The sequence below is a fragment of the Theropithecus gelada genome, chromosome 9 (genome assembly GCF_003255815.1).
Source record: "Theropithecus gelada isolate Dixy chromosome 9, Tgel_1.0, whole genome shotgun sequence".
NCBI lineage: Eukaryota > Metazoa > Chordata > Mammalia > Primates > Cercopithecidae > Theropithecus > Theropithecus gelada.
In genome coordinates this window covers 17,226,908-17,254,264 of record NC_037677.1, presented here as the reverse complement: position 1 = coordinate 17,254,264, position 27,357 = coordinate 17,226,908, and the positions used below count along the sequence as shown (strand labels likewise).

Genomic DNA, 27,357 nt, shown 5'->3' with positions numbered 1-27,357 from the left:
ATGCCTCGCCCTGCTTCAGCTCTCGCTGGTCGGGCTGCAGCAGCTGACCAGCACCGATCGTCCGGCACTCCCCAGTGAGATGAACCCAGTACCTCAGTTGAAAATGCAGAAATCACCGGTCTTCTGTGTCGCTCGCCCTAATTTTTAAAAATATTTAAAGAAGTTTGCCCTGAGCCAAATATGAGCGACCAAGGCAATTGGGTTACATGGGCAGGTTTGTTATATAGGTAAACTTCGCATGTCATGGGTGTTTGGTGTACAGTAATTTTATCACCTGGGTAGTAAGCATAGTACCCGATAGGTATTTTTTCTGATCCCCTTCCTCCTACCACTCTGCACTCTCAAGTAGGCCCCAATGTGTGTTGTTACTCTCCTAGAATGCATGTGGTCTTGTTGTTTAGCTCACCCTTGTAAGTAAGATCATGGAGGTATTTGGCACTAGCCATTTGGATAATGGCTTCCAGCTCCATCTATGTTGTTGCAGAGGATATTATCTAATTATTTTTTATAGCTATGTAGTATTCCATGGTGTATACGTATCACATTTTCTTTATCCAGCCCACCGTTGATAGGCATTTAGGTTGACTCCGTGTATTTGCTATTGTGAATAGTGCTGCAATAACCATATATGTGCATGTGTCTTCATGGTAAAATGATTTATATTCCTTTGGGTATATACCCAACAATGAGATTGCTGGGTCAAATGGTAATTCTTTTTTAAGTTCTTTGAGGAATCACCACACTGCTTTCCACAACTAATTTACACTAATTTACACTCCCACCAGCAGTGTGTAAATTTTCCCTTTTCTCCTCAACCTCACCGGCATCTGTTACTTTTTGACTTTTTAATAGTTGCCATTGTGACTGGTATGATATGATACTTTATTATGGTTTTGGTTTGCACTTCTCTAATGATTACTGATGTTGTGCATTTTTTGTATGTTTGTTGGCTACATGTATGTCTTCTTTTGAAAATTGTCCATTCATGTCCTTTGTCCCCTTTTTAATGGAGTCATTTTTTCCTTGTAAATTTAAGTTCCTTATAGATTCTGGATATAACACCTTTGTCAGATGCATAGTTTACTAATATTTTCTCCCAATCTCTAGGTTGCCTGTTTACTCTGTTGATAGTTTCTTTTGTTATGCAGAAGCTCTTTAGTTTAGATCTCATTTGTTTTTGTTTTTGTTGAAATGGCTTTTGGCATCTTGATCATAAAATCTTTGCCAAGTCCTATGTCCAGAATGGTATTTCCTAGGTTATCTTCCAGAGTTTTTATAGTTTTGGGTTTTCATTTAAGTCTTTAATTCATTTTGAGTTGATTTTTGAATGTGGTGTAAGGTAGGGGTAAAATTTCAATCTTCTGCATATGGCTGGCCAGTTATTCCACCCTCATTTTTTGAATGGGGAGTCCTTTCTTCATTGCTTGTTTTTGTCAGGTATGTTGAAGATCAGATAGTTTTAGGTGTGCAGCCTTATTTCTGGCTTCTCTATTCTGTTCCATTGGCCTAGGTGTCTGTTTTTGCACCAGTACCATGCTGTTTTGGTTACTGTAGCCCTTTAGTATAGTTTTAAGTTGGGTAGTGTGATGCCTCTAGCTTTATTCTTTTTGCTTAGGATTGCCTTGGCTATTCTGATTCTTTTTTGGTTCCTTATGCATTTTAGAATAGTTTTTTCTATTTCTGTGAAGAATGACATTGGTAGTTTGATAGGAATAGCTTTGAATCTTTAAATCACTTTGGGAAATATGACCATTTTAACAATATTGATTCTCACTATCCATGAGCATGGAATGTTTTCCCATTTGTTTGTGTCATCTGATTTCTTTGAGCAGTGTTTTAAAGTTCTCATTGTGGAGATCCTTCACTTCCATAGTTAGCTATATGCCTAGATATTTTATTCTTTTTGTGGCAGTTGAGAATGCAATTGCATTCCTGATTTGGCTCTTGGCTTGGATATTGATGTATAGGAGTGCTACTAATTTTGCATATTGATTTTGTACCCTGAAACTTTGCTGACGTTGTTCATCAGCTGAAGGAGATTTTGGGCCAAGGCTATGGAGTTTTCTAGATATAGAATCATGCTGGCAAACAGGGGTAGTTTCACTTCCTCTCTTCCTATCTGGATGCCCTTTATTGCTTTCCCTTGCCTGATTGCTCTTGCCAGGACTTCCAATATTGTGTTGGATACAAATGGTGAGAGAGGGCATCATTGTCTTGTGCTGATTTTCAAGGGAAATGCTTTCAGCTTTTACCCATTCAATATGATGTTGGCTGTGGTTTTGTCATAGATAGCTTTTATTATTTTGATGTATGTTCCTTCAATGCCTAGTTTATTGAAGGTTTTTAACATGAAGAGATGTTGAATTTTATTGAAAGTCTTTTCTGCCTCTATCGAGATAATAATGTGGTTTTGGTTTTTAGTTCTGTTTATTTGGTGAATCAGATTTATTGATTTGCATATGTTGAATCAACTTTGCATCCCAGGGATAAAGCCTATTTGATCATGGTGGATTAGGTTTTTGATGTGCCTCTGGAAGCAGTTTGCTAGTATTTTGTTGAGGAGATTTTTGTATCTATGTTCATCAAGATATTGGCCTGAAGTTTTCTTTATTTGTTGTGTCTCTGCCAAGTTTTGGCATCAGGATGATGCTGGCCTCATAGAATGAGTTGGGGAGGAGTCCTCCTACTCAGTTTTTTTGAATCATTTTAGTAGGAATGGCACCAGCGCTGCTTTATATATCTGGTAGAATTTGGCTGTGAATCTGTCTGGTCCTGGGCTTATTTTGGTTGGTAAGCTTTTTGTTACTAATTCAATTTTGGAAATCATTATTGGTCTGCTCAGGGATTCAGTTTCTTCCTGGATCATTTTTGTGGTTGTATGTGTCCAGGAATTTATCCATTTCTAGTTTGATGTACTCATTTCTAGTATAGATTTTCTGGTTTGTGTGCATAGAGGCGATCATAGTAGTTTCTGATGGTTATTTGTATTTCTGTGGTGTCAGTGGTAACATCTGCTTTGTCATCTCTAATTGTGTTTATCAGGATCTGCTCTCTGTTTTTCTTTATTTATCTAGCTAGTGGTCTATCTTACTAATTTTTTATAAAACCAATTTCTGGATTTGTTGATCTTTCATATTTTTTTTATATCTCAGTTTCTTCAGTTCAGTTCTGATTTGGGTACTTCTTACTTTTTACTTGTTTTGGGGTTGGCTTACTCTTCTCTTCTTCTAGTTGAGAGGTTAGGTTGTTAATTCTGGACCTTTCTAACTTTTTCATGTTGGGCATTTAGTGTTATAAACTTCCCTCTTAACACTGCCTTAGTTGTGTCCTAGAGTTTCTGGTATGTTGTATCTTTGTTCTCATTAGTTTCAAAGAACTTCCTAATTTCTGCCTTAATTTCATTGTTTACCCAAATGTCTTCAGGAAGGGGTTGTTTAAATTCCATGTAATTGTATGGTTTTGAGTGATTTTCTTAGTCTTGATTTCTATTTTTATTTTGCTGTAGTCTGAGAGTATGGTTGGTATGATTTTGATTTTTTTTTTTAATTTGCTAAGGATTATTTTATGGCCAGTTAGATTTTTTGGAGTACGTGCTATGTCGTGATGAGAAGAATGTATATTCTGTTGTTTTTGGGTGGAGCGTTGTGTAGTGTCTCTTTGTCAACTGGTCAAATGTTGAGTTTAGGTGCTGAATATCTTTGTTTATTTTCTGCCTCAATGGTCTGTCTAATACTGTCAGTGGGGTCTTCTGTCTAATAGCAGTGTCCCACTATTATTGTGTGTGGGTCTAAGTCTCTTTGTAGGTCTCTAAGAACTTGCTTACCCTGGGTATCAATTTGCGTGGTCCTATATTGGGTGTGTATATGTTTAGAATAGTTAAATCTTCTTGTAGAATTGAACCCTTTACCAATATGTACTGCCCATCTTTACCTTGTTTGATCTTTATTCACTTAAAGTTCATTTTGCCTGAAATTAGTTTTGCAACTCCTGCTTTTTCCTGTTTTCCATGTGCATGGTAAATTTTTCTCTTTTTATTTTGAGCCTATGTGGATTGCCTGTGAGATGGATTTCTTGAAGATAGCATACCATTGGGTCTTGCTTCTTTTTCCAGCTTGCCACTCTGTACCTTTAAATTTGGGCATTTAGCCCATTTACATTCTGTGTTAATATTGATGTGTATGAGTTTGATCTCGCTATCATGTTGTTAGCATTTGATTGCCTGAAAAGGATCTTATTTCTTTTCCACGTATGGCATTCAGTTTGGCTGGATATGAAATTCTTGGCTGGAAATGTTTTTCTTTAGGAATGCTGAATATAGGCCTCCCCCCTGCCCCGCCCCCGATCTCTTCTGGCTTGTAGGATTTCTGCTGAAAGGTCCACTTTTAGCCTGATGGGTGGGGTTCTTTTTGTAGGTGACCTGCACATTCTCTCTAGTTACCTTTATCATTTTTTCTTACATGTTGACTTTTGAAAATCTGATGATTATGTGTCTTGGGGATTATCTTCTTGTGTAATACCTTTCAGGGGCTCTGTGTATTTCTTGGATTTGAATGTTATCCTCTCTAGCGAGGTTGGATAAGTTTTCATCAGTGATACCGTGAAATATGTTTTCCAGGTTGCTTGCTTTTCCCCCGTCTCTTTCAGGAATACCAATAAGTCATAGATTTGACCTCTACCTAACCCCAAATTTCTCAGTTTTTTTTTCATTTTTTATCTTTGTTTTTGTCTGATTGATTTATTTTAGAGAGCCACAGGCGTGGATAGAGTTGCTCGCCCTGCTTTCTGTGTGTTTCCAGGGCAGCAGGAGGCAAATTCAGGCAGAAGTAGGACCACTGAGTTAGAAGCTCTAGCAGGCATGGCTCGCCTGGCTACCAGAAGTAGGGGTGGGTGGGGATGCCTGGTCTATAGTCTAGATGCTTCCTGGGACAACAGGAAGGTACACCCTATCGCTGAGTTTACACAGAAGCATGGCCACTGGGCTGGAAGCTCTAGAAGGTGTTGCTAATATGAGTTTCCATGGGAGGGGTGGGTGGAGTCACCTGCTCAGCTCTCTGGGTGTTTCCTGGGAAAGCAGGAGGCTGCACCCTCCAGCTGAGTTCACACAAAAGCAGGACTGCTGGGCTGGAAGCTCTAGGAAGCCTCACCTGCCTGGCTACCAGTGGTGGGGGTGGGTGGAGTGGCCAGCCGAGTTTGGCCCAAAATGGGCCTGCTAGTTCGGGAGCTGGCCTTGAGCCCCATCTGGCAGGAAGACATGGATAAATCGTACAGCTCCCAGGTACTGCAACTGTGGTTTTTACTGAGGCAGTGACATTGGTACTGGTCTGCCCTTGGGCCCAAGGCTTGTAGAGGTCTCCGTGGATGCAAGAGTTGCCCCCACAAAATGTCCCAGTGGCTCCTACTTCAGTCTAGAAATGTGGTAGAGTTGGTGGGGGCCCAGGGGGTTTCTCCTATTCCCAGTCTTGCACAGGTCCCTGTGGAGAGCTGAATCCCGCTAGGGGCTCTCACCCTTTCCCATGTTGGAAAATGGTTCACTTACTCAACCTTTCCCATACTGAAAGGTTCTCCTGGCTCTGCACTGAGCCCAGACATGCTGGTGTCCCACCTCACTCATCTCTGCTCTTTGTGTTACCCTGCTGCCTTGATGGATCATAACGTGGTTTCTCAGATGATCGGCCTGCAGGGTCAATGTTTACTAGCCCCTTTTGTTTCTGATCTGTGAGAATGGTGCATATGAGATGCTTCTAGTCTGCCATCTTGTCCAAATATCCTAAAATTTTAAATAATTTTTAACTGTTAATTTTTTCCCTTACTTTCTTGTATAAAATGATCTTGTACTGGTGCGCAGGCGCCTGGCAGTTATTGGTCTCACCATGGAGTGGAAAGTGCTTGCGCTCCAGGCCCGAAAGAAAAGGACCATACCCAAGAAGGACAAAGCCCAAAGGAAATCTGAAACTCAGCACCGAGGCTCTGCTCTCCACTCCAAGAGTGATCTACCAGAGCAGGAAGAGGAGATTCTGGGATCTGATGATGATGAGCAAGAAGATCCTAATGATTATTGTAAAGGAAGTTATCATCTTGTGAAAAATTGGAGATCTATTCAACGGGAGATACCACGTGATCCAAAAGTTAGGCTGGGGACACTTTTCAACGGTATGGTTATCATGGGATATTCACGGGAAGAAATTTGTGGCAATGAAAGTAGTTAAAAGTGCTGAACATTACACTGAAACAGCACTAGATGAAATCCGGTTGCTGAAGTCAGCTCACAATCCAGATCCTAATGATCCAAATAGAGAAATGGTTGTACAACTACTAGATGACTTTAAAATATCAGGAGTTAATGGAACACATATCTGCATGGTATTTGAAGTTTTGGGGCATCATCTGCTCAAGTGGATCACCAAGTCCAATTATCAGGGGCTTCCACTGCCTTGTGTCAAAAAAATTATTCAGCAAGTTGTTACAGAGTCTTGATTATTTACATACCAAGTGCCGATCATCCACACTGACATTAAACCAGAGAACATCTTATTGTCAGTGAATAAGCAGTACTTTCGGAGGCTGGCTGCAGAAGCAACAGAATGGCAGCAGTCTGGAGCTCCTCCACCTTCTGGATCTGCAGTCAGTACTGCTCCCCAACCTAAACCAGCTGACAAAATGTCAAAGAAGAAGAAGAAGAAATTGAAGAAGAGGCAGAAGCGCCAGGCAGAATTACTAGAGAAGCGAATGCAGGAAATTGAGGAAATGGAGAGAGTCGGACCTTGGGCAAAAAAGACCAAACAAGCAAGAAGAATCAGAGAGTCCTGTTGAAAGACCCTTGAAAGAGAACCCACCTAATAAAATGACCCAATAAAAACTTGAAGAGTCAAGTACATTGGCCAGGATCAAACACTTATGGAACGTAATACAGAGGGTGGTGCAGCAGAAATTAATTGCAATGGAGTGATTGAAGTCATTAATTATACTCAGAACACTAATAATGAAACATTGAGGCATAAAGGAGATCTACATAATGCTAATGACCATGCTGTCCAAAATTTGAATCAGGAATCTAGTTTCCTAAGCTCCCAAAATGGAGACAGTAGCACATCTCAAGAAACAGACTCCTATAACATCTGAGGTGTCAGACTCCATGGTGTGCCAGTCTTCCTCAACTATAGATTAGTCATTCAGTGAACAGTACATTAGCCAACTTCAAGAAAGCATTTGGTCAGAGGTACCCTGTGAAGATGAACAAAAGCAAGAACATAATGGACCACTGGACAACAAAGGAAAATCCACGGCTGGAAATTTTCTTGTTAATTCCCTTGAGCCAAAAAATGCAGAAAAGTTCAAGGTGAAGATTGCTGATTTTGGAAATGCTTGTTGGGTGCACAAACATTTCACTGAAGATATTCAAATGAGGCAATATCATTCCTTGGAAGTTCTAATAGGATCTGGCTGTAATACCCCTGCTGACATTTGGAGCATGACATGCATGGCCTTTGAACTGGCCACAGATGCCTATTTATTTGAACCTCATTCAGGGGAAGAGTACACTCAAGATGAAGATCACATTGCATTGATCATAGAACTTCTAGTGAAGGTGCCTTGCAAGCTCATTGTGGCAGGAAAATATTCCAAGGAATTTTTCACCAAAAAAGGTGACCTGAAATGTATCACGAAGCTGAAACCTTGGGGCCTTTTTGAGGTTCTAGTGGAGAAGTATGAGTGGTCTCAGGAAGAGGCAGCTGGCTTCACAGATTTCTTACTGCCCATGTTGGAGCTGATCCCTGAGAAGAGAGCCACTGCCACCGACTGTCTCTGCCACCCTTGGCTTAACTCCTAAGCCCCTGGCCAGCACCACAGCAGAGATCACACACTGACCCTCAGCCCTTCCACTCCAAGCATTTTCCTCTTCCCTTTTTAGGGTGAAGCTCTTTCTTCAAGAGTTTCTAGATTTTTTTTTTTTTTTTTTTTGGTAATCCAACATGTTCATTTGGGTTTGCTTACTTGACACTGTGGAGATCCCCACAGCCATTGGGCATCCTAGGTGAATTTGGCCTTGGTTGGGCTCTACCAAAGACTAATGGACTAAAATGTGAAACTGCCTCTTGCCCCGTACCTTTCCTTCCCATTAGGACATCCTTTAAATTATAAGCATCCTTTTTGAAAAGAGCTATGAAGGTGTATGAGCCCATCCTTTTATTCATTAAGAGTCAAATTTTCTAGTGTATATTCTATTGCCTGCATGAGGATGAGGAGGGGAAAGGGTGTTAATTCTGTGTACACCAGCAGAGACATTAAACTTGCTGTGTCCAGGCTGCATCATCTTCCTGGACTGTTTCTGTTGTTCTGTATGTTCACATTTTTTCCTGCAACTTTTAAGCTACTATCTTTTGTAGTTAACTGTATGAACACCAAATTTGGGTACCATTTTATCACTGTTCAAAGCACTGTCAAATTCCTTTCATCCTTTAATAGTTAAGATCTTTGAATCTTTAGTCTGATTTTTAATGTAAGCAAAAACAGAACCATTGAATAGTAATTTCTTGAGAACCTCAGGTGTTCTATAGACAGTCCTTTCCTATATGTCTTCTATTACCCTAAGACCAGAGTTATTTTGGTTGGCTGTTTTGTTTTATATTTTGTTTTTGTATCCGTGGCTGGCACTTTACTCATTGCACTTGAGTTTATTGCCCCATAACTAAAGGATCAGGATGATGGTAGAACAGAGATCTGGGTTTCAGAGCTTTCCCATTTAAGAAAAATAGATCTTGAGATTCTGATTCTTTTCCAGACAGTCCCTGCTTTCATGTACAACTTTTTCTTTACCTTGCCCAAAATTCTGGCCTTGAAGCAGTTTTCCTCTATGGCTTTCCCTTTCTCATTTTCTCAGAGGCTCGAGTCTTTAACCCCAATTGAAAGAACCAAGGGAAGGGGTGGGATGGCACTTTTTTTTTGTTGGTCTTGTTTTGTTTTGTTTTTTTGGTTGGTTGGTTGTTTCTTAAGATTAGCCATTCTCTGCTGCTATTTCCCTACATAATGTCAGTTTTTAGCCATAATTTTGACATGATTGAGATGTTCTTGAGGCTTTTTTTGTTTTAATTGAGGAAAGACTTGGCAATGTTTTTTAGGATGAGCCTCTCCTAGACTTGACCTAGATATTACATATTCCTCCAGTAATATTGAAGAGCAAAAGGGGCAAGATTGGGGTCACAGCTGCTTCTTCAGCATGGACCAAGTGGGCCTTGGGGATTACACATTCTTGAAGTGGCTATAGGACTCAAATTTACAGAAAGCCACAGAGGTGCGACTTGAGGCTCTACTGCTAGCAAGCCACCAGTGAGGCTGTTGGGTAACCACCTTTCTATACAGGGTATTGGAATCTACTTTGTCATTTATCCACCAACAGTGACAAAGAAAAAGTGGTGCCATTATGCAATCCATTTAATTCATAAACATATTACTCTGAGTAACTGGCTGGCCATCCATGGGATCCTTCATTGGGTACTCCTGAAATCAGACATGTTCCTGTAGAAAGAATTCTAAGTTAGGCTTCCTATGCACCTATCAAGAATCAAGAGAATAGATTGTATCAAACGATGGAAGGGAAATCTTTTAGCAATTCTAATCCACTTTGGGTTTTCAGCTGTTTTTACATCTAAAGCAATAGACTAGAACTGAATTCTCTTCTACATTGTAAAATCACAGTTGTGGAATTACAGAAATTCTGGTGATATTAAGATGAAATAACAAAACACACAAAAGGCCCTATTTTAACAGTTGACACGACAGTACATTTTGAGAGAGAGAGAAACTGTAACTTCATTTTAGAAATGCTTCTCCACCAAATAAGGGGTTTTCCCCCTATTGTTTAAGGAACCAGATGGATTGAAAGATGTGGAAATAGGCAGCTGTAGAACTTGATCTTCCAAGTACCCCATGTACCTTGATTGAGCTTAATTATAATACTGTCAAATTGCCATGATCTCACTAAAGGATTTCTATTTGCTGTCAGTTAAAAATAAAGCCCTGAATACATTTTTATTCTTTCTACTGAAAAGAAAAAGATCTTGTACTACACAGCAGCTCAAGAATACTTTAAAACGTGATTAGTTCTGCTATAATATTTGTTTGAAATGCAAACTTGTTCTAACTTAATTGAACAATTTGAGCATAGTTTGAATTTCACATGTGCTTAATTAAGCCGTTTCATCTGCAAAAACAATGAGTGAAAGCAGAAGGGCTGGGTGCGGTGTCTCACGCCTGTAATCCCAGCACTTTGGGAGGCCGAGGCGGGTGGATCACCTGAGGTCAGGAGTTCAAGACCAGCCTGATCAATATGGTGAAATCCCGTCTCTACTAAAAATACAAAAATTAGCTGGGTGTGGTGGCAAGCCCCTGTAATCCGAGCTGCTCAGGAGGCCGAGACAGGAGAATTGCATGAACCCAGGAGGTGGAGGTTGCAGTGAGCTGAGATTGTGCCACTGCACTCCAGCATGGACAACAGAGTGAGACTCCCATCTCAAAAAAAAAAAAAAAAAAAAAAAAAAGAAAAAAGCAGAAAGCAACTTTCTCCATCTACCTTGGTTCACCTGTGTATAGTATGCCACACCAGCCCATATCTGGTGGTATGACATTTTAATTTCAGGTAATTTCCTTCCACTGTGCAATAACTCACAAGTTGCAACCTATTCAATGCTCACTTTCACAAACAAGTTTCAGGTCTTTCTCAAAATAAAAGTCTGTATTTCTCATGGTATTTATGTAGTCTTAATCATTTAACTGTGTACTATAGTACTGTTTTTCTTAGGTTTTATTTTAAAAAATATATTACCTACAAGGTTTTTGCAAGATGTGCACCTAACCCATTTCCCCCATACATCCTACAGGTTTTATTGCGTGTTTTTGCATAGTGAGGTGATTTTCTGGAAGGCATATGCCACATTATAACATAATTGATTGTAATTGTCAGAAAAATTCAAATGTTTTAATATGTATTAGCTTATATACAACTTACATCACATAAAGCACTATTACAAACAGACCAGATGTGTCATTTTGTTTTGCTTCTATGCAGATAATTTTTCTTGAAATGTTGTATAGTGACTCTTAGAGTAAAATGTACATTAGCAATATATATTATCATATTTTTCTATAACTTAATGTGTTTTCAACCCTTTATTTCTGGCTTATATAAAATTATACAGAAAATTAAGTCTACAAATAATCGAACAAAGAAAGCTGCGAAAACAGTGAAGAAAAAAGACAAAGGAAAATCTGAGGATTCAGAAAAGTAAGACATAAAGATACATTTTAATCTTTTTTCTTATTAATTTATATTTTCTTTTTATAAAAACAATTTAAAGTCAAATAAACTTATGAATAAGCTTTTGAAAACATAAAATTGACAAACACATGTTTTTATTAGCATATCAGTATATGATTATGGGATAAAGCTAAAAAGGGAAGAACAAAGAACCAAAAATGGACTGGAAGAGGAGATTGAACCACAATACATTCAGAAATAGGTGAACAGAATTAAATCTTTAATTTTAGGAAAAAAGGATTTACATTGTTTCTTTGATGGTCTAGCTCATGCTTTGTAATTTGTTAACTCCAGAGTCTTGGCTGTTCTTTTCTACTGTACTTATTAATTGTATAATTCTTATAAAAAGTTATTTATTTTTTGTGTATGTGTATTATTATAAAGTAGCATTTTTAAGTAAATATTTTCTTTAGTGTTATAAAATAATTATTGCATTTGAATTTGCCTGGTTAAACCCTGATATTAAAATATTTTTTAAAAGGAAACTATGAAGTCAAAACTTTATAGAGTTCCAAAAATCCTGAAAAGAAATTCATGGGACAAATGGCTTTGACCTTTAACAAAAAATCACCCAAGAAGAAAAAATGACCAATATGCTTTGAATATCTGTCTTTTCACATCTTAATCATAGCAGTGAGAAGTTAGCTTGGGAAATGTTATTCAGTTGTTTGTAATTTAGCCTGTATGAATTTTATGTCTCTTAGAAATACGAATTTTTTAAAAAAACTTCATTATTTTAAAATGGTTTAAAAAGTTCTCCTCAAGAAAGCAAAGCAGTGATACATTTAAAAATATCATGATGCATTTTAAAACACTGTTGTCCTCTTTCCAGTGTGGCATCTGTCATTGGTTTTTTACTATGGCAAGTTCATTAAAAAGCTTGCTCCATTGTTGTCTTCAAGAAATGCCCATAAGGAGATGGAAGATATCTGAGACGATTAAGGCTTTAGCTTCTAGGCAAGAGAAATAACATTGCATTAAATGTAACATTTATGTTACAGGAAGATGTCTTCAGAAAAAGAGTTTAAAATAAAAGAAGATTTGGATCAAGTACAGGTAACACACCCACTGTCTGTATGCATCAATATTTGATTAATACTTGCTCTGATAGTCATATGTAGAGAAACATTATTATGTATGGGATTATAGGTATATATATCTGTGTGTATGTGTGTGTGTCTCTGTGTGTGTGTGTGTGAACTAAAATTCTTCCTGAGATAATGTCTTTCTTGTTGATGGACTCTTCTCATCAAGGTTCAGAAAATGAAATGGCAAACCTGGGCATACTTATGTCAATATTATGAAAATTACCATGGTTTAAACAACTACAGAGGAAAGAACATCATATTGGGAGTCAGAACAGCAACTTACTGGTTATATGACTTTGGAGAATTCCCTTTAACCTATTTGAATTTCAAATTTTTCAAAACTTTTGTAACCCAAATGTATAAAACAATAGGTACTCTATTTGTCTGAAAAAGGTATAAACATTTTACTCTACAAGCCAGAAGAGAGTGGGGGCCAATATTCGACATTCTTAAAGAAAAGAATTTTCAACCCAGAGTTTCATATCCAGCCAAATTAAGTTTCATAAGTGAAGGGGAAATAAAATTCTTTACAGACAAGCAAATGCTGAGAGATTTTGTCACCACCAGACCTGCCCTACAAGAGCTCCTGAAGGAAGCACTAAACATGGAAAGGAACAACCAGTACCAGCCATTGCAAAAATATGCCAAAATGTAAAGACCATCGATGCTAGGAAGAAACTACATCAACTAACGAGCAAAATAACCAGCTAACATCATAATGACAGGATGAAGTCCACACATAGCAATATTAACCTTAAATGTAAATGGGCTAAATGGTCGAATTAAAAGATACAGACTGCCAATTGGATAAAGAGTAAAGACCCATCAGTTTGCTGTATTCAGGAGACCCATCTCATGTGCACATAGGCTCAAAATAAAGGGATGGAGGAAGAGCTATCAAGCAAATGGAAAACAAAAAAAAGGCAGGGATTGTAATCATAGTCTCTGATAAAACAGACTTTAAACCAACAAAGATCAAAAGAGACAAAGAAGGCCATTACATAATAGTAAAGGGATCAATTCAACAAGAAGAGCTAACTATCCTAAATATATATGCACTCAATTCAGGAGCACCCAGATACATAAAGGACAGTCTGCAGTTTCCTGCCACATGGTCTTTTCCACAGATTGTTCATACCATAGCACCTTTCCTCCTCCCCTTCCTCCTCTTCCTCGTCTTCCTCCTCCTCCTTCTTTCTTCTTCTACAGCGTCTCACTCTGTCACCCAGGTTGGAGTGCAGTGGCATGACCCTAACTCACTGCAGCCTGAACTCCTGGGCTCAAGCCATCCTCCCATTTCACCCTTCCAGGTATCTAGGACTATAGGCATGCACCATCACACCCTGCTAAGTTTTATGTTTTTTAGGTTTTTTTTTTTTTTAAACACCAAGCTCTTGCTATGTTGCCCAGGCTAGTCTTGGATTCTTGGCCTCAAATGATCCTCCTGCCTCAACCTCTGAAATTTTTGGGATTATAGGCATAAGCCACCATGCCTGGCTAGCTCACTTCTTCTTTTGGGCGAATGAAGAGTCTCTCTTGTCTGCTAAGACAGAGTTCTAATATAATGTAACTTGATCATGGGAGTGACATCCTCTCACTCTTGCTATATAATGAACCTAATAAAGGTAGTGGCATCCTATCACTTTGCCATATTCTATTGGACAGAAGCAAGTCACAGGTCCCACCCACACTCAGAGGGGCTGGATTATTATATATGGCATGACCCTAGGGGTGAAGGTTATGGGATTATCTTAGATTTTTACCTGCCATATTATTTTATTTAAAAAAATTTATTTTTATTTCTGTGGGTATATATATAAGTGTATATATTTATGGGATACATGAGATTTTGATACAGGCATACAATGCATAATAATCACATCAGGGTAAATAGGTATCCATCTCCTCAAGCAGTTTTCATTTCTTTGTGTTATAGATAATCCAATTATACTTTCTTAGTTGTTTTTATTATTTATTTATTTTTAAATTTATTTTTCCATAAGTTATGGGGGTACAGGTGGTATTTGGTTACATGAGTAAGTTCTTTAGTTGTGATTTGTGAGATTTTGGTGCACCCATCACCCAAGCAGTATATACTGTACCATATTTGTAGTCTTTTATCCCTCACCCCCCATCCCACTCTTGCCCTCAAGTCCCCAAAGTCTACTGTATCATTCTTATGTCTTTGCATCCTCACAGCTTAGCTCCCACATATCAGTGATGTTATGAGTAAATATTCGGTGCTGCCAAAGAAACAGCACTGGAACATAAATTTAATTTTCTCAGCAAGACAATTTTACTTCTATAGAAGGGTGTGACTTGCGGATGGAGCAATGGTGGGAGCACACTTGAACAAGGGAGGGGAAAGGGTTCTTATTCCTGATAGAGGTAGCCCCTACTGCTGTGTCATTCTCCTATTGGCTAGGGTTGGACTGCACAGTCTGAGCTAATTCCGATTGGCTATTTTAAAGAAAGCAGGGGTATGAGCTGGAGTTGAGTGAGTAGTTTGGCAGGAAGGGCAATTACAGAACAGATAATTCAGGTCAGAGCAGGTGACCAGGGTGACTCAGGACGGAGCAGGTAACCAGGGGTGACTCAAGATGTATCAGGTGACCAGGGAAACATATGTGAACTACTGATTAGAACTGGTGGAAAAAGTTGTTTACTGAAACTAGGGGCAAGGAGAATGAAGAAGTTAAACTTTAAAATGGAGGACAAAGAACTGGGGATCTGAACATCCTGATACACTGGTTCTTTGGAGAGGATCTCAGAAATCATTGTACTTAACAATTTACCTTTGAAGAGTAATTTATTATATCCTACAGTGAGAGCATCCGATGTTCGGTTTTCCATTCCTGTGTTACATCCACTTAGAATAATAGTCTTCAATCTCATCCAGGTCACTGCAAATGCTATTAATTCATTCCTTTTTATGGCTGAGTAGTATTCCATCATATAAATATACCACAGTTTCTTTATCCAATTGTTGATTGATGAGCATTTGGGTTGGTTCCATGATTTTGCAATTGTGAATTGTGAATTGTGCTGCTATAAACATGTGTGTGCAAGTATCTTTTCTGAATAATGACTTCATTTTCTCTGGGTAGATACCCAGTAGTGGGATTGCTGGATCAAATGGTAGTTCTACTGTTAGTTCTTTAAGGAATCTCCACACTGTTTTCCATAGTGGCTGTACTAGTTTGCATTCCCACTAGCAGTGTAGAAGTGTTCCCTGATCACCGCATCCACACCAACATCTGCTGTTTGATTTCTTGATTATGGGCATTCTTGCGGGAGCAAGGTGGTATGGCATTGTGGTTTTGATTTGCATTTCCCTGATCACTTGTGATGTTGAGCATTTTTTCATATGTTTGTTAGCCATTTGTCTATCTTCTTTTGAGAACTGTCTATTCATGTCCTTAGCCCACTTTTTTTTTTTTTTTTTTTTTTTTTTGAGACGGAGTCTTGCTCTGTCGCCTGAGCTGGAGTGCAGTGGCCAGATCTCAGCTCACTGCAAGCTCCGCCTCCTGGGTTCACGCCATTCTCCTGCCTCAGCCTCCTGAGTAGCTGGGACTACAGGCGCCTGCCACCTCGCCCAGCTAGTTTTTTGTATTTTTTTAGTAGAGACGAGGTTTCACCATGTTAGCTAGGATGGTCTTGATCTTGTGACCTCGTGATCTGCCCGTCTCGGCCTCCCAAAGTGCTTGGATTACAGGCTTGAGCCACCGCGCCCGGCCCTTAGCCCACTTTTTGATGGGATACCTTGTTTTTTTCTTATTGATTTGTTTGAGTTCACTGTAGATTTTAGGTGTTAGTCCTTTGTCAGATGTATAGATTATGAAGATTTTCTTCCACTCTGTGGGTTGTCTGTTTACTCTGCTGATTGTTCCTTTTGCCCTGCAAAAGCTTTTTAGTTTAATTACGTCCCAAATATTTATTTTCGTTTTTATTGCATTTGCTTTTGGGTTCTTGGTCATGAAATCCTTGCCTAAGAAAATGTCTAGAAGGGGTTTTCCAATGTTATCTTCTAGAATTTTTATAGTTTTAGGTCTTAGGTTTAAGTCCTTAATCCACCTTGAGATGATTTATGTATAAGGTGAGAGATGAGGATCCTGTTTCATTCTCCTACATGTAGTTAGCCAATTTTTCCAGCACCATTTGTTGAATAGGGTGTACTTTCCCTACTTTATGTTTTTGTTTGCTTCATCGAAGATCAGTTGGTTGTTAAGTATTTGGCTTTATTTCTGGGCTCTCTTTTCTGTTCCATTGGTCTAAGTGCCTGTTTTTATACCAGTACCATGTTGTTTTGGTGACTATGGCCTTATAGTGTAGTTTGAAATCAGGTAGTGTGATGCCTTCAGATTTCTTCTTTTTGCTTAGTCTTACTTTGGCTATGGGGGCTCTTTTTTGGTTCCATATGAATTTTAGGATTTTATTTTCTAGTTCTGGGAAGAATGATGGTGGTATTTTGATGGGGATTGCATTGAATTTGTAGATTGCTTTTGGCAGTATGGTCATTTTCACAATATTGATTCTACCCATCCATGAGTATGGGATGTGCTTCCATATGTTTGTGTCATCTATGATTTATTTCAGCAGTGTTTTGTAGTTTTCCTTGTAGGTCTCTTTCAACTCCTTGGCTAGGTATATTCCTAAGTTTTTTTTTTTTTTTTTTTTTCCCAGTTATTGTAAAAAGAGTTGAGTACTTGATTTGATGTTCCACTTGGTTGCTGTTAGTGTATAGAAGAGTTACTGATTTGTGGACATTAATCTTGTATCCGGAAACTTTGCTGAATTCTTTTATCAGTTCTAGGAGCTTTCTGGAGGTGTCTTTAGGGTTTTCAAGGTAAATGATTGTCAGCAAACAGTGACAGTTTGACTTCCTCTTTAACGATTTGGGTGCCTTTTATTTCTTTCTCTTGTCTGATCGCTCTTGCTAGGACTTTCAGTACTACGTTGAGGAGGTGTGGTGAGAATAGGCATCTTTGTCTTGTTCCAGTTCTCAGAGGAAATGCTTTCAACTTTTCCCCATTCAGTATTATGTTGGCATTAGGTTGTCACAGATGGCTTTTATTACATTAAGGTATATCCCTTGCATGCTGTTTTGCTGCGAGTTTTAAGGGATGCTAGATTTTGTTGAATGCTTTTTCTGCATCTACTGAGATGATCATGTGATTTTTGTTTTTAATTCTGTTTATGTGGTGTATCACATTTATCGACTTGAGTATGTTAAATCATCCCTGCATCCCTGATATGAAACCCAGTTGATCATGGTGGATTATCTTTTTGATATATTGTTGGATTCAGTTAGCTAGTATTTTGTTAAGGATTTTAGCATCTATGTTCATCAAGGATATTGGTCTGTAGTTTTCTTTTTTAATTATGTCTTTACCTAGTTTTGGTATTAGGGTGATACTGGCTTCATCTAATGAATTAGGGAGGGTTCCTTCTTTCTCTGTCTTATGGAATAGTGTCAAAAGGTACCAATTCTTCTTTGAATGTCTGGTAGAATTTGCTGTTAATCCATCTGGTCCTGGCCTTTTTTGCTGTTGGTAGTTTTAAAATTACCATTTCAACCTCACTGCTTTTTATTGGTCTGTTCAGAGTATGTAATTATTCCTGATTTAAGCTAGGAGGGTTGTATTTTTCCAGGAATTTATCCACCTCTTCTAGGTTTTCTAATTTATGTGTATAAAAGTGTTCATAGTAGCCTTGAATTACCTTTTGTATTTCAGTAGTGTCAGTTGTAATATCTCCTGTTTTGTTTCTTAGTGAGGTTTTTTTTGGATTTTCTCTCTTCTTTTCTCGGTTAATCTTGCTAATAGTCTATCAGTTTTATTTATCTTTTCAAAGAACCAGCTTTTTGTTTATCTTTTGTATAGTTTTTCTTTCAATTTCATTTAGTTCTGCTCTGATCTTGGTTGTTTCCTTTCTTCTGCTGGGTTTGGGTTTGGTTTGTTCTTGTTTCTCTAGTACCTTGAGGTGTGACCTTAGAGTGTCAGTTTGTGCTTTTTCAGTGTTTTTGATGTAGACTTTTAGGGCTATGAACTTTCCTCTTAGCACTGCCTTTGCTGCATCCCACAGGTTTTGGTAGGTTGTGTCATTATTGTCATTCAGTTTGAAGAATTTTTAAATTTCCATCTTGATTTTGTTTTTGACCCAAAGCTTATTCAGGAGCAGGTTATTTAATTTCCATGTATTCACATGGTTTTGAAGGTTCCTTTTGGAGTTGGTATCCAATTTTGTTCCACTGTGATCTGAGTGCTTGATATACTGTCAGTTTTCTTAAATTTTCATAAAAAAATGATAGGCACATTTTATGGCCTATCATATGGTCTATCTGCAGAAAGTTCCATGTGCTGTTGAATAGAATGTGTATTCTGTGGTTGTTGGATGAAATGTTCTGTATACATCTGTTAAGTCCATTTGTTCTAAGGTATAGTTTAAATCCATTGTTTCTTTGTTGACTTTCTGTCTTGATGGCCTGTCTTGTGCTGTCAGTGGAGTATTGAAGTCTCCCACTATTATTGTGTTGCTGTCTATCTCGTTTCTTAGGTCTATTAGTAATTGTTTTATAAATTTGGGACCTCCAGTGTTAGGTGCATATGTACTTAGGATTGTGATATTTTCCTGTTGGACAAGGCCTTTTACTATTACAAAATGTCCTTCTTTGTCTCTTTTGGCTGCTGTTGCTTTAAAGGTTATTTGTGGCCAGGCGCGGTGGCTCACGCCTGTAATGCCAGCACTTTGGGAGGCCGAGATGGGCGGATCACGAGGTCAGGAGATCGAGACCATCCTGGTTAACACGGTGAAACCCTGTCTCTACCAAAAATACAAAAAATTAGCTGGGCATGGTGGTGGGCACCTGTAGTCCCAGCTACTCGGGAGGCTGAGGCAGGAGAATGGCGTGAACCCGGGAGATGGAGCTTGCAGTGAGCTGAGATTGTGCCACTGCACTCCAGCCTGGGCGAGACTCCGTCTCAAAAAAAAAAAGTTTATTTGTTTGATGTAAGAATAGCTAACCCTGCTTGCTTTTGGTGTCCATTTGCATGAAATGCCTTTTTCCACCTCTTTACTTTAAGTTTATGTGAGTCCTTATGTGTTAGTGAGTCTCCTGAAGGCATCAGATAGTTGGTTAATGAGTTCTTATCCATTCTGCAGTTCTGTGTGTTTTAAGTGGAGCATTTAGTCCAATGTTAGTCATGAAATATGAGGTACTGTTGCATTCATTGTGCTCTTTGTTGCCTGCGTACTCTGGGTTTTTGTTTGTTTTTTGCTTTTACTTTTTAATTTGTATTTTTGTTTTATAGATCCTGCGTGATTTATGCTTTAAAGAGGTTCTGTTTTGATGTGTTTCCAGGATTGTTTTAAGATTCAGAGCTCCTTTTAGCAGTTCTTGTAGTGGTGGCTTGGTAATGGCGAATTCTCTTACCATTTGTTTGTCTGAAAAAGACTGTATCTCTCCTTCATATATAATGCTTAGTTTCACTAGATACAAAATTCTTGGCGGATGATTGTTTTGTTTAAGAAGGCTGAAGATCGGGCCCCAATCCCTTCTAGCTTGTAGGGTTTCTGCTGAGAAATCTGCTGTTAATTTGGTAGGTTTTCCTTTATAGGTTACTTGGCGCTTCTATCTCACAGTTCTTAAGATTCTTTTCTTCATTTTAACTTTGGATAACCTGATGACAATGTGCCTAGGTGAAGATCTTTTTGTGATGAATTTCCCAGGTGTTCCTTGTGCTTCTTGTATTTAGATGTCTAGATTTTTAGCAAGGCTGGGGAAGTTTTCCTTGATGATTCCTCCAAATATTTTTTCCAAGATTTTAGAATTCTCTTCTTCCTCAGGAAAATCGTTTATTCTGAGGTTTGGTCATTTAACATAATCTCAGATTTCTTGGAGTCTTTGTTTATATTTTTTTATTCTTTTTTCTTGTCTTTGTTGAATTAGGTTAATTTGAAGACCGTGGCTTTGAGCTCTGAATTTCTTTCTTCTACTTGTTCAATTATATTGCTGAGACCTTTCAGAGCATTTCACATTTCTTTTTTTTTTTTTTTTTGAGACCGAGTCTCGCTCTGTCACCCAGCCTGGAGTGCAATGGCGCGATCTCGGCTCACTGCAAGCTCCACCTCCCGGGTTCACGCCATTCTCCTGCCTCAGCCTCCCGAGTAGCTGGGACTACAGGCACCCACCACCTCACCCGGCTAGTTTTTCATATTTTTTAGTAGAGGCGGGGTTTCACCATGTTAGCCAGGATGATTTCGATCTCCTGACCTCGTGATCCGCCTGTCTCGGCCTCCCAAAGTGCTGGGATTACAGGCTTGAGCCACCGCGCCCGGCCCATTTCACATTTCTAAAAGTGTGTCCAGAGTTTCCTGAATTGTTGATTGTTTTTTTCTTTAAGCTTTCTATTTTCTTGCATATTTCTCCCTTAACTTGTTGTGTCATTTTTTGTATTTCCTTGCATTGAGCTTCACCTTTCTCTGGTGCCTCCCTTAGTAACTAACCTCCGGAATTCTTTTTCAGGTAAAGCTGGGATTTCTTCTTGGTTTGGGTCCATAGCTGATGAAGTAGTATGATTTTTGTGGGGAATGTTAGAGAGTCTTGTTTTGTTATATTTCCAGGGTTGGTTTTCTGGTTCCTTCTCATTTGGATAGGCTCTGTCTTAGGGAAGGTCTAGGGCTGAAGGCTGTTGTTCAAATTCTTTTGTCCTATGGAGTGTTCCCTTGATGTAGTACTCTCCCCCTTTTCCTATGGATGTGGCTTCCTGTGAGCCATACTGCAGTGATTGTTGTCTCTCTTCTGGGTCTAGCTACCCAGTGAGTCTACCTGGCTCTGGGCTGGTACTTGGGGTTGTCTGCACAGAGTCCTGTGATATGGTGGTTTAATGCTCTATTTTTGTGCTGGTTGGCCTCCTGCTGGGAGGTGGCACTTTCCAGAGAGCATCAGCTGTGGTAGTATGGAGAGGAAGGGGTGGTGGGCACGGCCCTAGAACTCCCAAGATTATGTGCCCTTTGTCTTCCCCTACCAGGGTGGGTAGGGAAGGACCATAAGGTGGGGGCAGGGCTAGGTGTAGCTGAGGTCAGACTCCTTGGGTGGGTCTTGCTGTGGCTGCTATGGGGAATGGGGGTGAGATTCCCAGGTCACTGGAGTTGTGTACCTAGGAGGATATGGCTGCCTCTGCTGAGTCAGGTTGTCAGAGATGTCAGGCCAAACGGGCAGTCACAGGGTTCACTCAGCTCCACCCAAAATGAAGGGCCAGTCTCACTCCCACCCTCCTCCACAATAGCCCCAGTCTGTTTCCAGATGGTGGGTGAGTTGGGCTTGAAAACTTGCCCCAAGTTTGTCTGCCTCACAGCTGCGAAAGATAAGTGCTTGATTCTTCCCCAACCTATGGAGTCTGCACACTGGATTGTGCCCTCCCCTGAGTTCTGGCTAGGAGGTTTCTTGCCCTGTTCAAATTGTTACAAAGTTCAGCTAGAGATTTCCTTCTCCCTGTGGAGTTTTACCCCCTGCTTCTCTGTCTGTCCTCCCAGTGGATCCCTGTGGTTCCAGGCAGGAATGGCCTGCTTCGGGACCCAGTGAGCTCCCAGGGCTTTTCTGCTGCTTCCTCTACTCTTATATTTCACTTGGCTCTCTAAATGGACTCAGCTCCAAGTAAGGTTGGAAACTTTTCCGGCGAGCAGAGCTTCTGTTTCTCCAGTGGAGAGTGTGTGTTCAGGAGAGGAGGGTCTCTCTTTCCCACTTCCGCGCAGGGCACTCACAGTGTTTGGGGTGTCTCTCAGGTCCTGCAGGAGCTGTCTGCTTCCTTCAGAGGGTCTGTGGGTCCTTTTTTAGTTATTTTTAAGTGTACAATAAATGATCATTGACTGTAGTTGCCCTGTTGTGCTATCAAATACTAGATCTTACTCATTCTATCTAATTATATTTTTGTACTTATTAACCATTGCCACTGCACTCCACCCCCTACTACTATTTGCAGCCTCTGGTAACCGTCATTCTGTGCTCTATCTCCATGAGTTTAATTGTTTTGATTTTTAGCTCCCACGAATAAGTGAGAACATGTGAAGTTTGTCTTTCTGTGCCTGGCTTATTTCACTTAACGCAGTGACTTCTGGTTGCAAATGACAGGATCTCATTACTTTTTTCTGGCTGAATAGTACTCCATTATGTATATGTACTACATTTTCTTTATTCATTTGTCTGTTGATGGACACTTACATTGCTTCTAAATCTTAGTTCTTTTGAATTGTGGTGCAATAAATGTGGGAGTACAGATATCTTTTTAATATACTGATTTCCTTCTTTTGTATATACCTAACAATAAGATTACTGGATTATATGTTAGTTCTATTTTTAACTTTTTTTTTTTTTTTTTTTTTTGAGACGGAGTCTCACTGTGTTGCCAGGTTGGAGTGCAATGGTACGATCTCGGCTCACTGCAACCTCCGCCTCTCAGTTTCAAGTGATTCTCCTGCCTCAGCTTCCCGAGTAGCTGGGACTACAGGCAGGCACCACCACACCCAGCTAATTTTTGTATTTTTAGTAGAGACGGGGTTTCACCATGTTGACCAGGATGGTCTCGATCTCTTGACTTTGTGATCTGCCTGCCTTGGCTTCCCAAAGTGCTGGGATTACAGGTGTGAGTCACCACACTTGGCCTATTTTTAACTTTTTAAGGAGAGGACATATTCTGTAAGGAAGTCATAAGGCCAGTCCATATTCAGAGGTAAGAGTGGCATGCATGTATAGGGTGGGAGAAAATTGTTGGAAATAATCCAACACAATATTCAATTTTTGTAAGCGTTCTAATGACATAAACTAATGCACATTTTCTATCGCTAGGTATACCAGTTAGCTTTTCCTAAATAACAAATTATTCCAAAACGTAGTAACTTAAAACAGTAGAATCATTATTATAGTTGCTGGGCAGCTCAGCTTAGTTTGGATGTGCAAGATAAGTTTTATTCCTATGTCTGACATTCTGGGACATCTGGGACAAGTGGGAGTTGTTTCTAGTCTCTTATCCTCCAGGATGCTAGCTCTGGGTAGTTTAAAGAAGGATCCCTAGTAGCAAGAGATCAAAACAAAGCAGAAAGATCTCTGGAGGCCTAAGCTCACATCACTCATAGTGCCATTTGTGTTGTATCCTCTTGGCTCAAACAAGAATTAGGCCAGCTGAGTTTCAAGAAGTGAGGAAATAGATTGTATCTTTTTATGGGAGCTACTGTGAAGAATTTATGGCCATTTGTAGTCTACCACAGTGGGGTATATATTTTCTCTCTCCCTGTGTATAAAATTCAATTAAGTCTAGATTTGTTTCATTATTTTAATTTTCTATCATCTTTATTAGTTAGAATATTGACTAGGCTGCTATAGAAAGAGACCCCATATAATTCAATGGCTTCAACAAGGTAGAATATCATTTTTATTTCATGCAAAGTTTGAGTTGATGGTTCCAGCAAGTATAGTAGTTTGATATTGTCTGGTACCTAGACTTCTTACTTCTTGCTCTTGTTTCTCATTGAAATGTATAAATTTTATTATATCTCAAATTTTTTATCTATATCAAGGAAGTTTTCTTATTTCTTTCATCATCATTTGACTTTCTTCTTCCTTTTATCCCGCTGAAACTCATATTTGAATATTATGATTTCTAGATTGATTGTTTTAAGTTTTCTATCTTTTTCATCATGACTTCTATGTGTATGTTTGTTCTGTGGTATGAGATATGTCTTCCATTTAATTTACAAGGTTTCTAAACTTATTCTCAAAAGTAAGCAACCTTTTTCATTTTCACTTCCTCTTGAACTTTTCAGTTAAAAAAAAGTTTGCTTTCTTTAAAAATCTCAGGCGATCCTAATTTAGGATTGCATCAGTCAGAGAACACTAATTGCATCAGTCAGAGAACACTATCAGGGTCTTAATATTTTCTTTCTAATTATTTTCTGTTTATCCCTCTCGTTCTGCTTTAGTAGGGGCTATGTCTTTGGATTGTTCAACTTCCTCTCTGAAGTTACTTAGTCCTATCCCATGGTTTATTGCATTTCTGTGCCTGTTTATGGACGTGTTTCCTCAGCAGCTCGTTGGTCATGTATTGAAATCTCTTGTGCAGTTGTTGTAAGGTTTACTTTTGTTCCCATTATCACATGCTTCTGTTTTATACATGCTATGTTCTCTCAAATTTCAATGAGAATAAAATGTAGATTTAGGGATTTCTTTTGTTTCTTAAAATAACTTTGTTTTGGAAAAGGGACATTATTCTGTAAAGACTTTTTTTTCCATTTTTTGCTTGGCTTTCATGTTTATTCTGATGAGAAGCAATTATTAAAATCATCATTTCCTTTTGTATAATATGTCATTTTTCTTTGGCCACTTTTATTGTTTTTTTTTTCCGCTTTATTTGGTTTTCAGCACTTTGGCTTTGTTTTGTGTGGGCATGATTTTCTTTGTAAATATCAACTTGGGCAGCACTGAACATGTTGAGTATGTTAATTTCACCAAGTTTGGGACATTTTCAATATATTATTGTTTTAAAAATATTTTGTCTGCCACTTCCTCGCTCTCTTTTCCTTATGGGATATAATTACATATTAGACATTTGATTTTATCCCACAGTTGCCTCAGTATCTGTTAGTTAAAAAAAACTTTGTTGTTTATATTTAGATAGGGTATTTTGTATTGATATATTTTCAAGTGGTTTGACTTTTTCCACTGTCATCAGATCCAATCTGTTCTTATGCTCATACATTAAATTTTTAAATTCAGATATCACGATTTTCAGTTCCAGAATTTCCATTTGACTATTTTTTTTTTTTTAAGAGACATGGTCTTATTTTTATTACCCAGGCTGGAGTACAGTGGCAGGATCATAGCTCACTGCAGCCTTGAGCTCCTGGGCTCATATGATCCTCCTGCCTCAGCTTCTCAAGGAGCTAGGATTATAGGTGTGTACCACCATGGACAGCTAATTCAAAATGTGTTTTATAGACATAGCATTTCGCTATGTAGCCCAGGCCGGTCTTGAATTCCTGGCCTCAAGCAATCCTCCCACCTCAGCCTCCTGAAATGCTGGGATTATAGGTGTGGCCCTGCATTTTTATAGTTTATATTTCTCTGCTAAGATTTCCATATTTTTATTTATTATGAGCATATTTTCCTTTATACTGGACATTTTTATTATACATCCTTTAAACATCAATATGTGAATTTTAAAATCTGGATTGTCTTGCTTGGGATCATTCTTTGCTCATTGTCTTTTTAAAAATTTTTTTATTTTTTTATTTTTTTACTATTATTATACTTTAAGTTCTAGGGTACATGTGCATAACGTGCAGGTTTGTTACATATGTATCCTTGTGCCCCATCAACTCGTCAGCACCCATCAACTCGTCATTTACATCAGGTATAACTCCCACTGCAATCCCTCCACCCTCCCCCCTCCCCATGATAGGCCCCGGTGTATGATGTTCCCCTTCCCGAGTCCAAGTGATCTCATTGTTCAGTTCCCACCTATGAGTGAGAACATGCAGTGTTTGGTTTTCTGCTCTTGTGACGGTTTGCTGAGAATGATGGTTTCCAGCTGCATCCATGTCCCTCCAAAGGACAAAAAATCATCCTTTTTTATGGCTGCATCGTATTCCATGGTGTATATGTGCCACATTATCTTAATCCAGTCTGTCACTGATGGACATTTGGGTTGATTCCAAGTCTTTGCTATTGTGAATAGTGCCACAATAAACATATGTGTGTATGTGTCTTTATAACAGCATGATTTATAATCGTTTGGGTATATACCCAGTAATGGGATGGCTGGGTCATATGGTACTTCTAGTTCTAGATCCTTGAGGAATCGCCATACTGTTTTCCATAATGGTTGAACTAGTTTACAATCCCACCAACAGTGTAAAAGTGTTCCTATTTCTCCACATCCTCTCCAGCACCTGTTGTTTCCTGACTTTTTAATGATTGCCATTCTAACTGGTGTGAGATGGTATCTCATTGTGGTTTTGATTTGCATTTCTCTGATGGCCAGTGATGATGAGCATTTTTTCATGTGTCTGTTGGCTGTATGAATGTCTTCTTTTGAGAAATGTCTGTTCATATCCTTTGCCCACTTTGTGATGGGGTTGTTTGTTTTTTTCTTGTAAATTTGTTTGAGTTCTTTGTAGGTTCTGGATATTAGCCCTTTGTCAGATGAGTAGATTGCAAAAATGTTCTCCCATTCTGTAGGTTGCCTGTTCACTCTGATGGTAGTTTCTTTTGCTGTGCAGAAGCTCTTTAGTTTAATTAGATCCCATTTGTCAATTTTGGCTTTTGTTGCCTTTGCTTTTGGTGTTTTAGATATGAAGTCCTTGCCCATGCCTATGTCCTGAATGGTATTACCTAGGTTTTCTTCTAGGGTTTTTATGGTATTAGGTCTAATATTTAAGTCTCTAATCCATCTTGAATTAATTTTCGTATAAGGAGTAAGGAAAGGATCCAGTTTCAGCTTTCTGCTTATGGCTAGCCAATTTTCCAAGCACCATTTATTAAACAGGGAATCCTTTCCCCATTTCTTGTTTTTCTCAGGTTTGTCAAAGATCAGATGACTGTAGATGTGTGGTATTATTTCTGAGGACTCTGTTCTGTTCCATTGGTCTATATCTCTGTTTTGGTACCAGTACCATGCTGTTTTGGTTACTGTAGCCTTGTAGTATAGTTAGAAGTCAGGTAACGTGATGCCTCCAGCTTTGTTCTTTTGACTTAGGATTGTCTTGGCAATGCGGGCTCTTTTTTGGTTCCATATGAACTTTAAAGCAGTTTTTTCCAATTCTGTGAAGAAAGTCATTGGTAGCTTGATGGGGATGGCATTGAATCTATAAATTACCTTGGGCAGTATGGCCATTTTCACAATATTGATTCTTCCTATCCATGAGCATGGAATGTTCTTCCATTTGTTTGTGTCCTCTTTTATTTCA

The 27,357-nt window shown here is 38.9% G+C and overlaps 1 protein-coding gene and 1 pseudogene across 4 annotated transcripts in view; both read left to right on the top strand.

Moving 5' to 3' along the window:
• Positions 1-27,357, top strand: part of CCDC7 (coiled-coil domain containing 7) — a 447,862-nt gene that overhangs the window by 97,333 nt on the left and 323,172 nt on the right. For all 3 annotated transcript variants that reach the window (XM_025396487.1, XM_025396488.1, XM_025396490.1), the window contains exons 13-14: positions 11,193-11,278; positions 12,313-12,367. In XM_025396487.1, the coding sequence (XP_025252272.1) occupies positions 11,193-11,278; positions 12,313-12,367 (141 nt within the window). The remainder of the gene's footprint in view (positions 1-11,192; positions 11,279-12,312; positions 12,368-27,357) is intronic.
• Positions 5,844-8,012, top strand: LOC112631396 (annotated as a pseudogene). Its single transcript, XR_003121123.1, has one exon. The product of XR_003121123.1 is annotated as an SRSF protein kinase 1 pseudogene (transcript).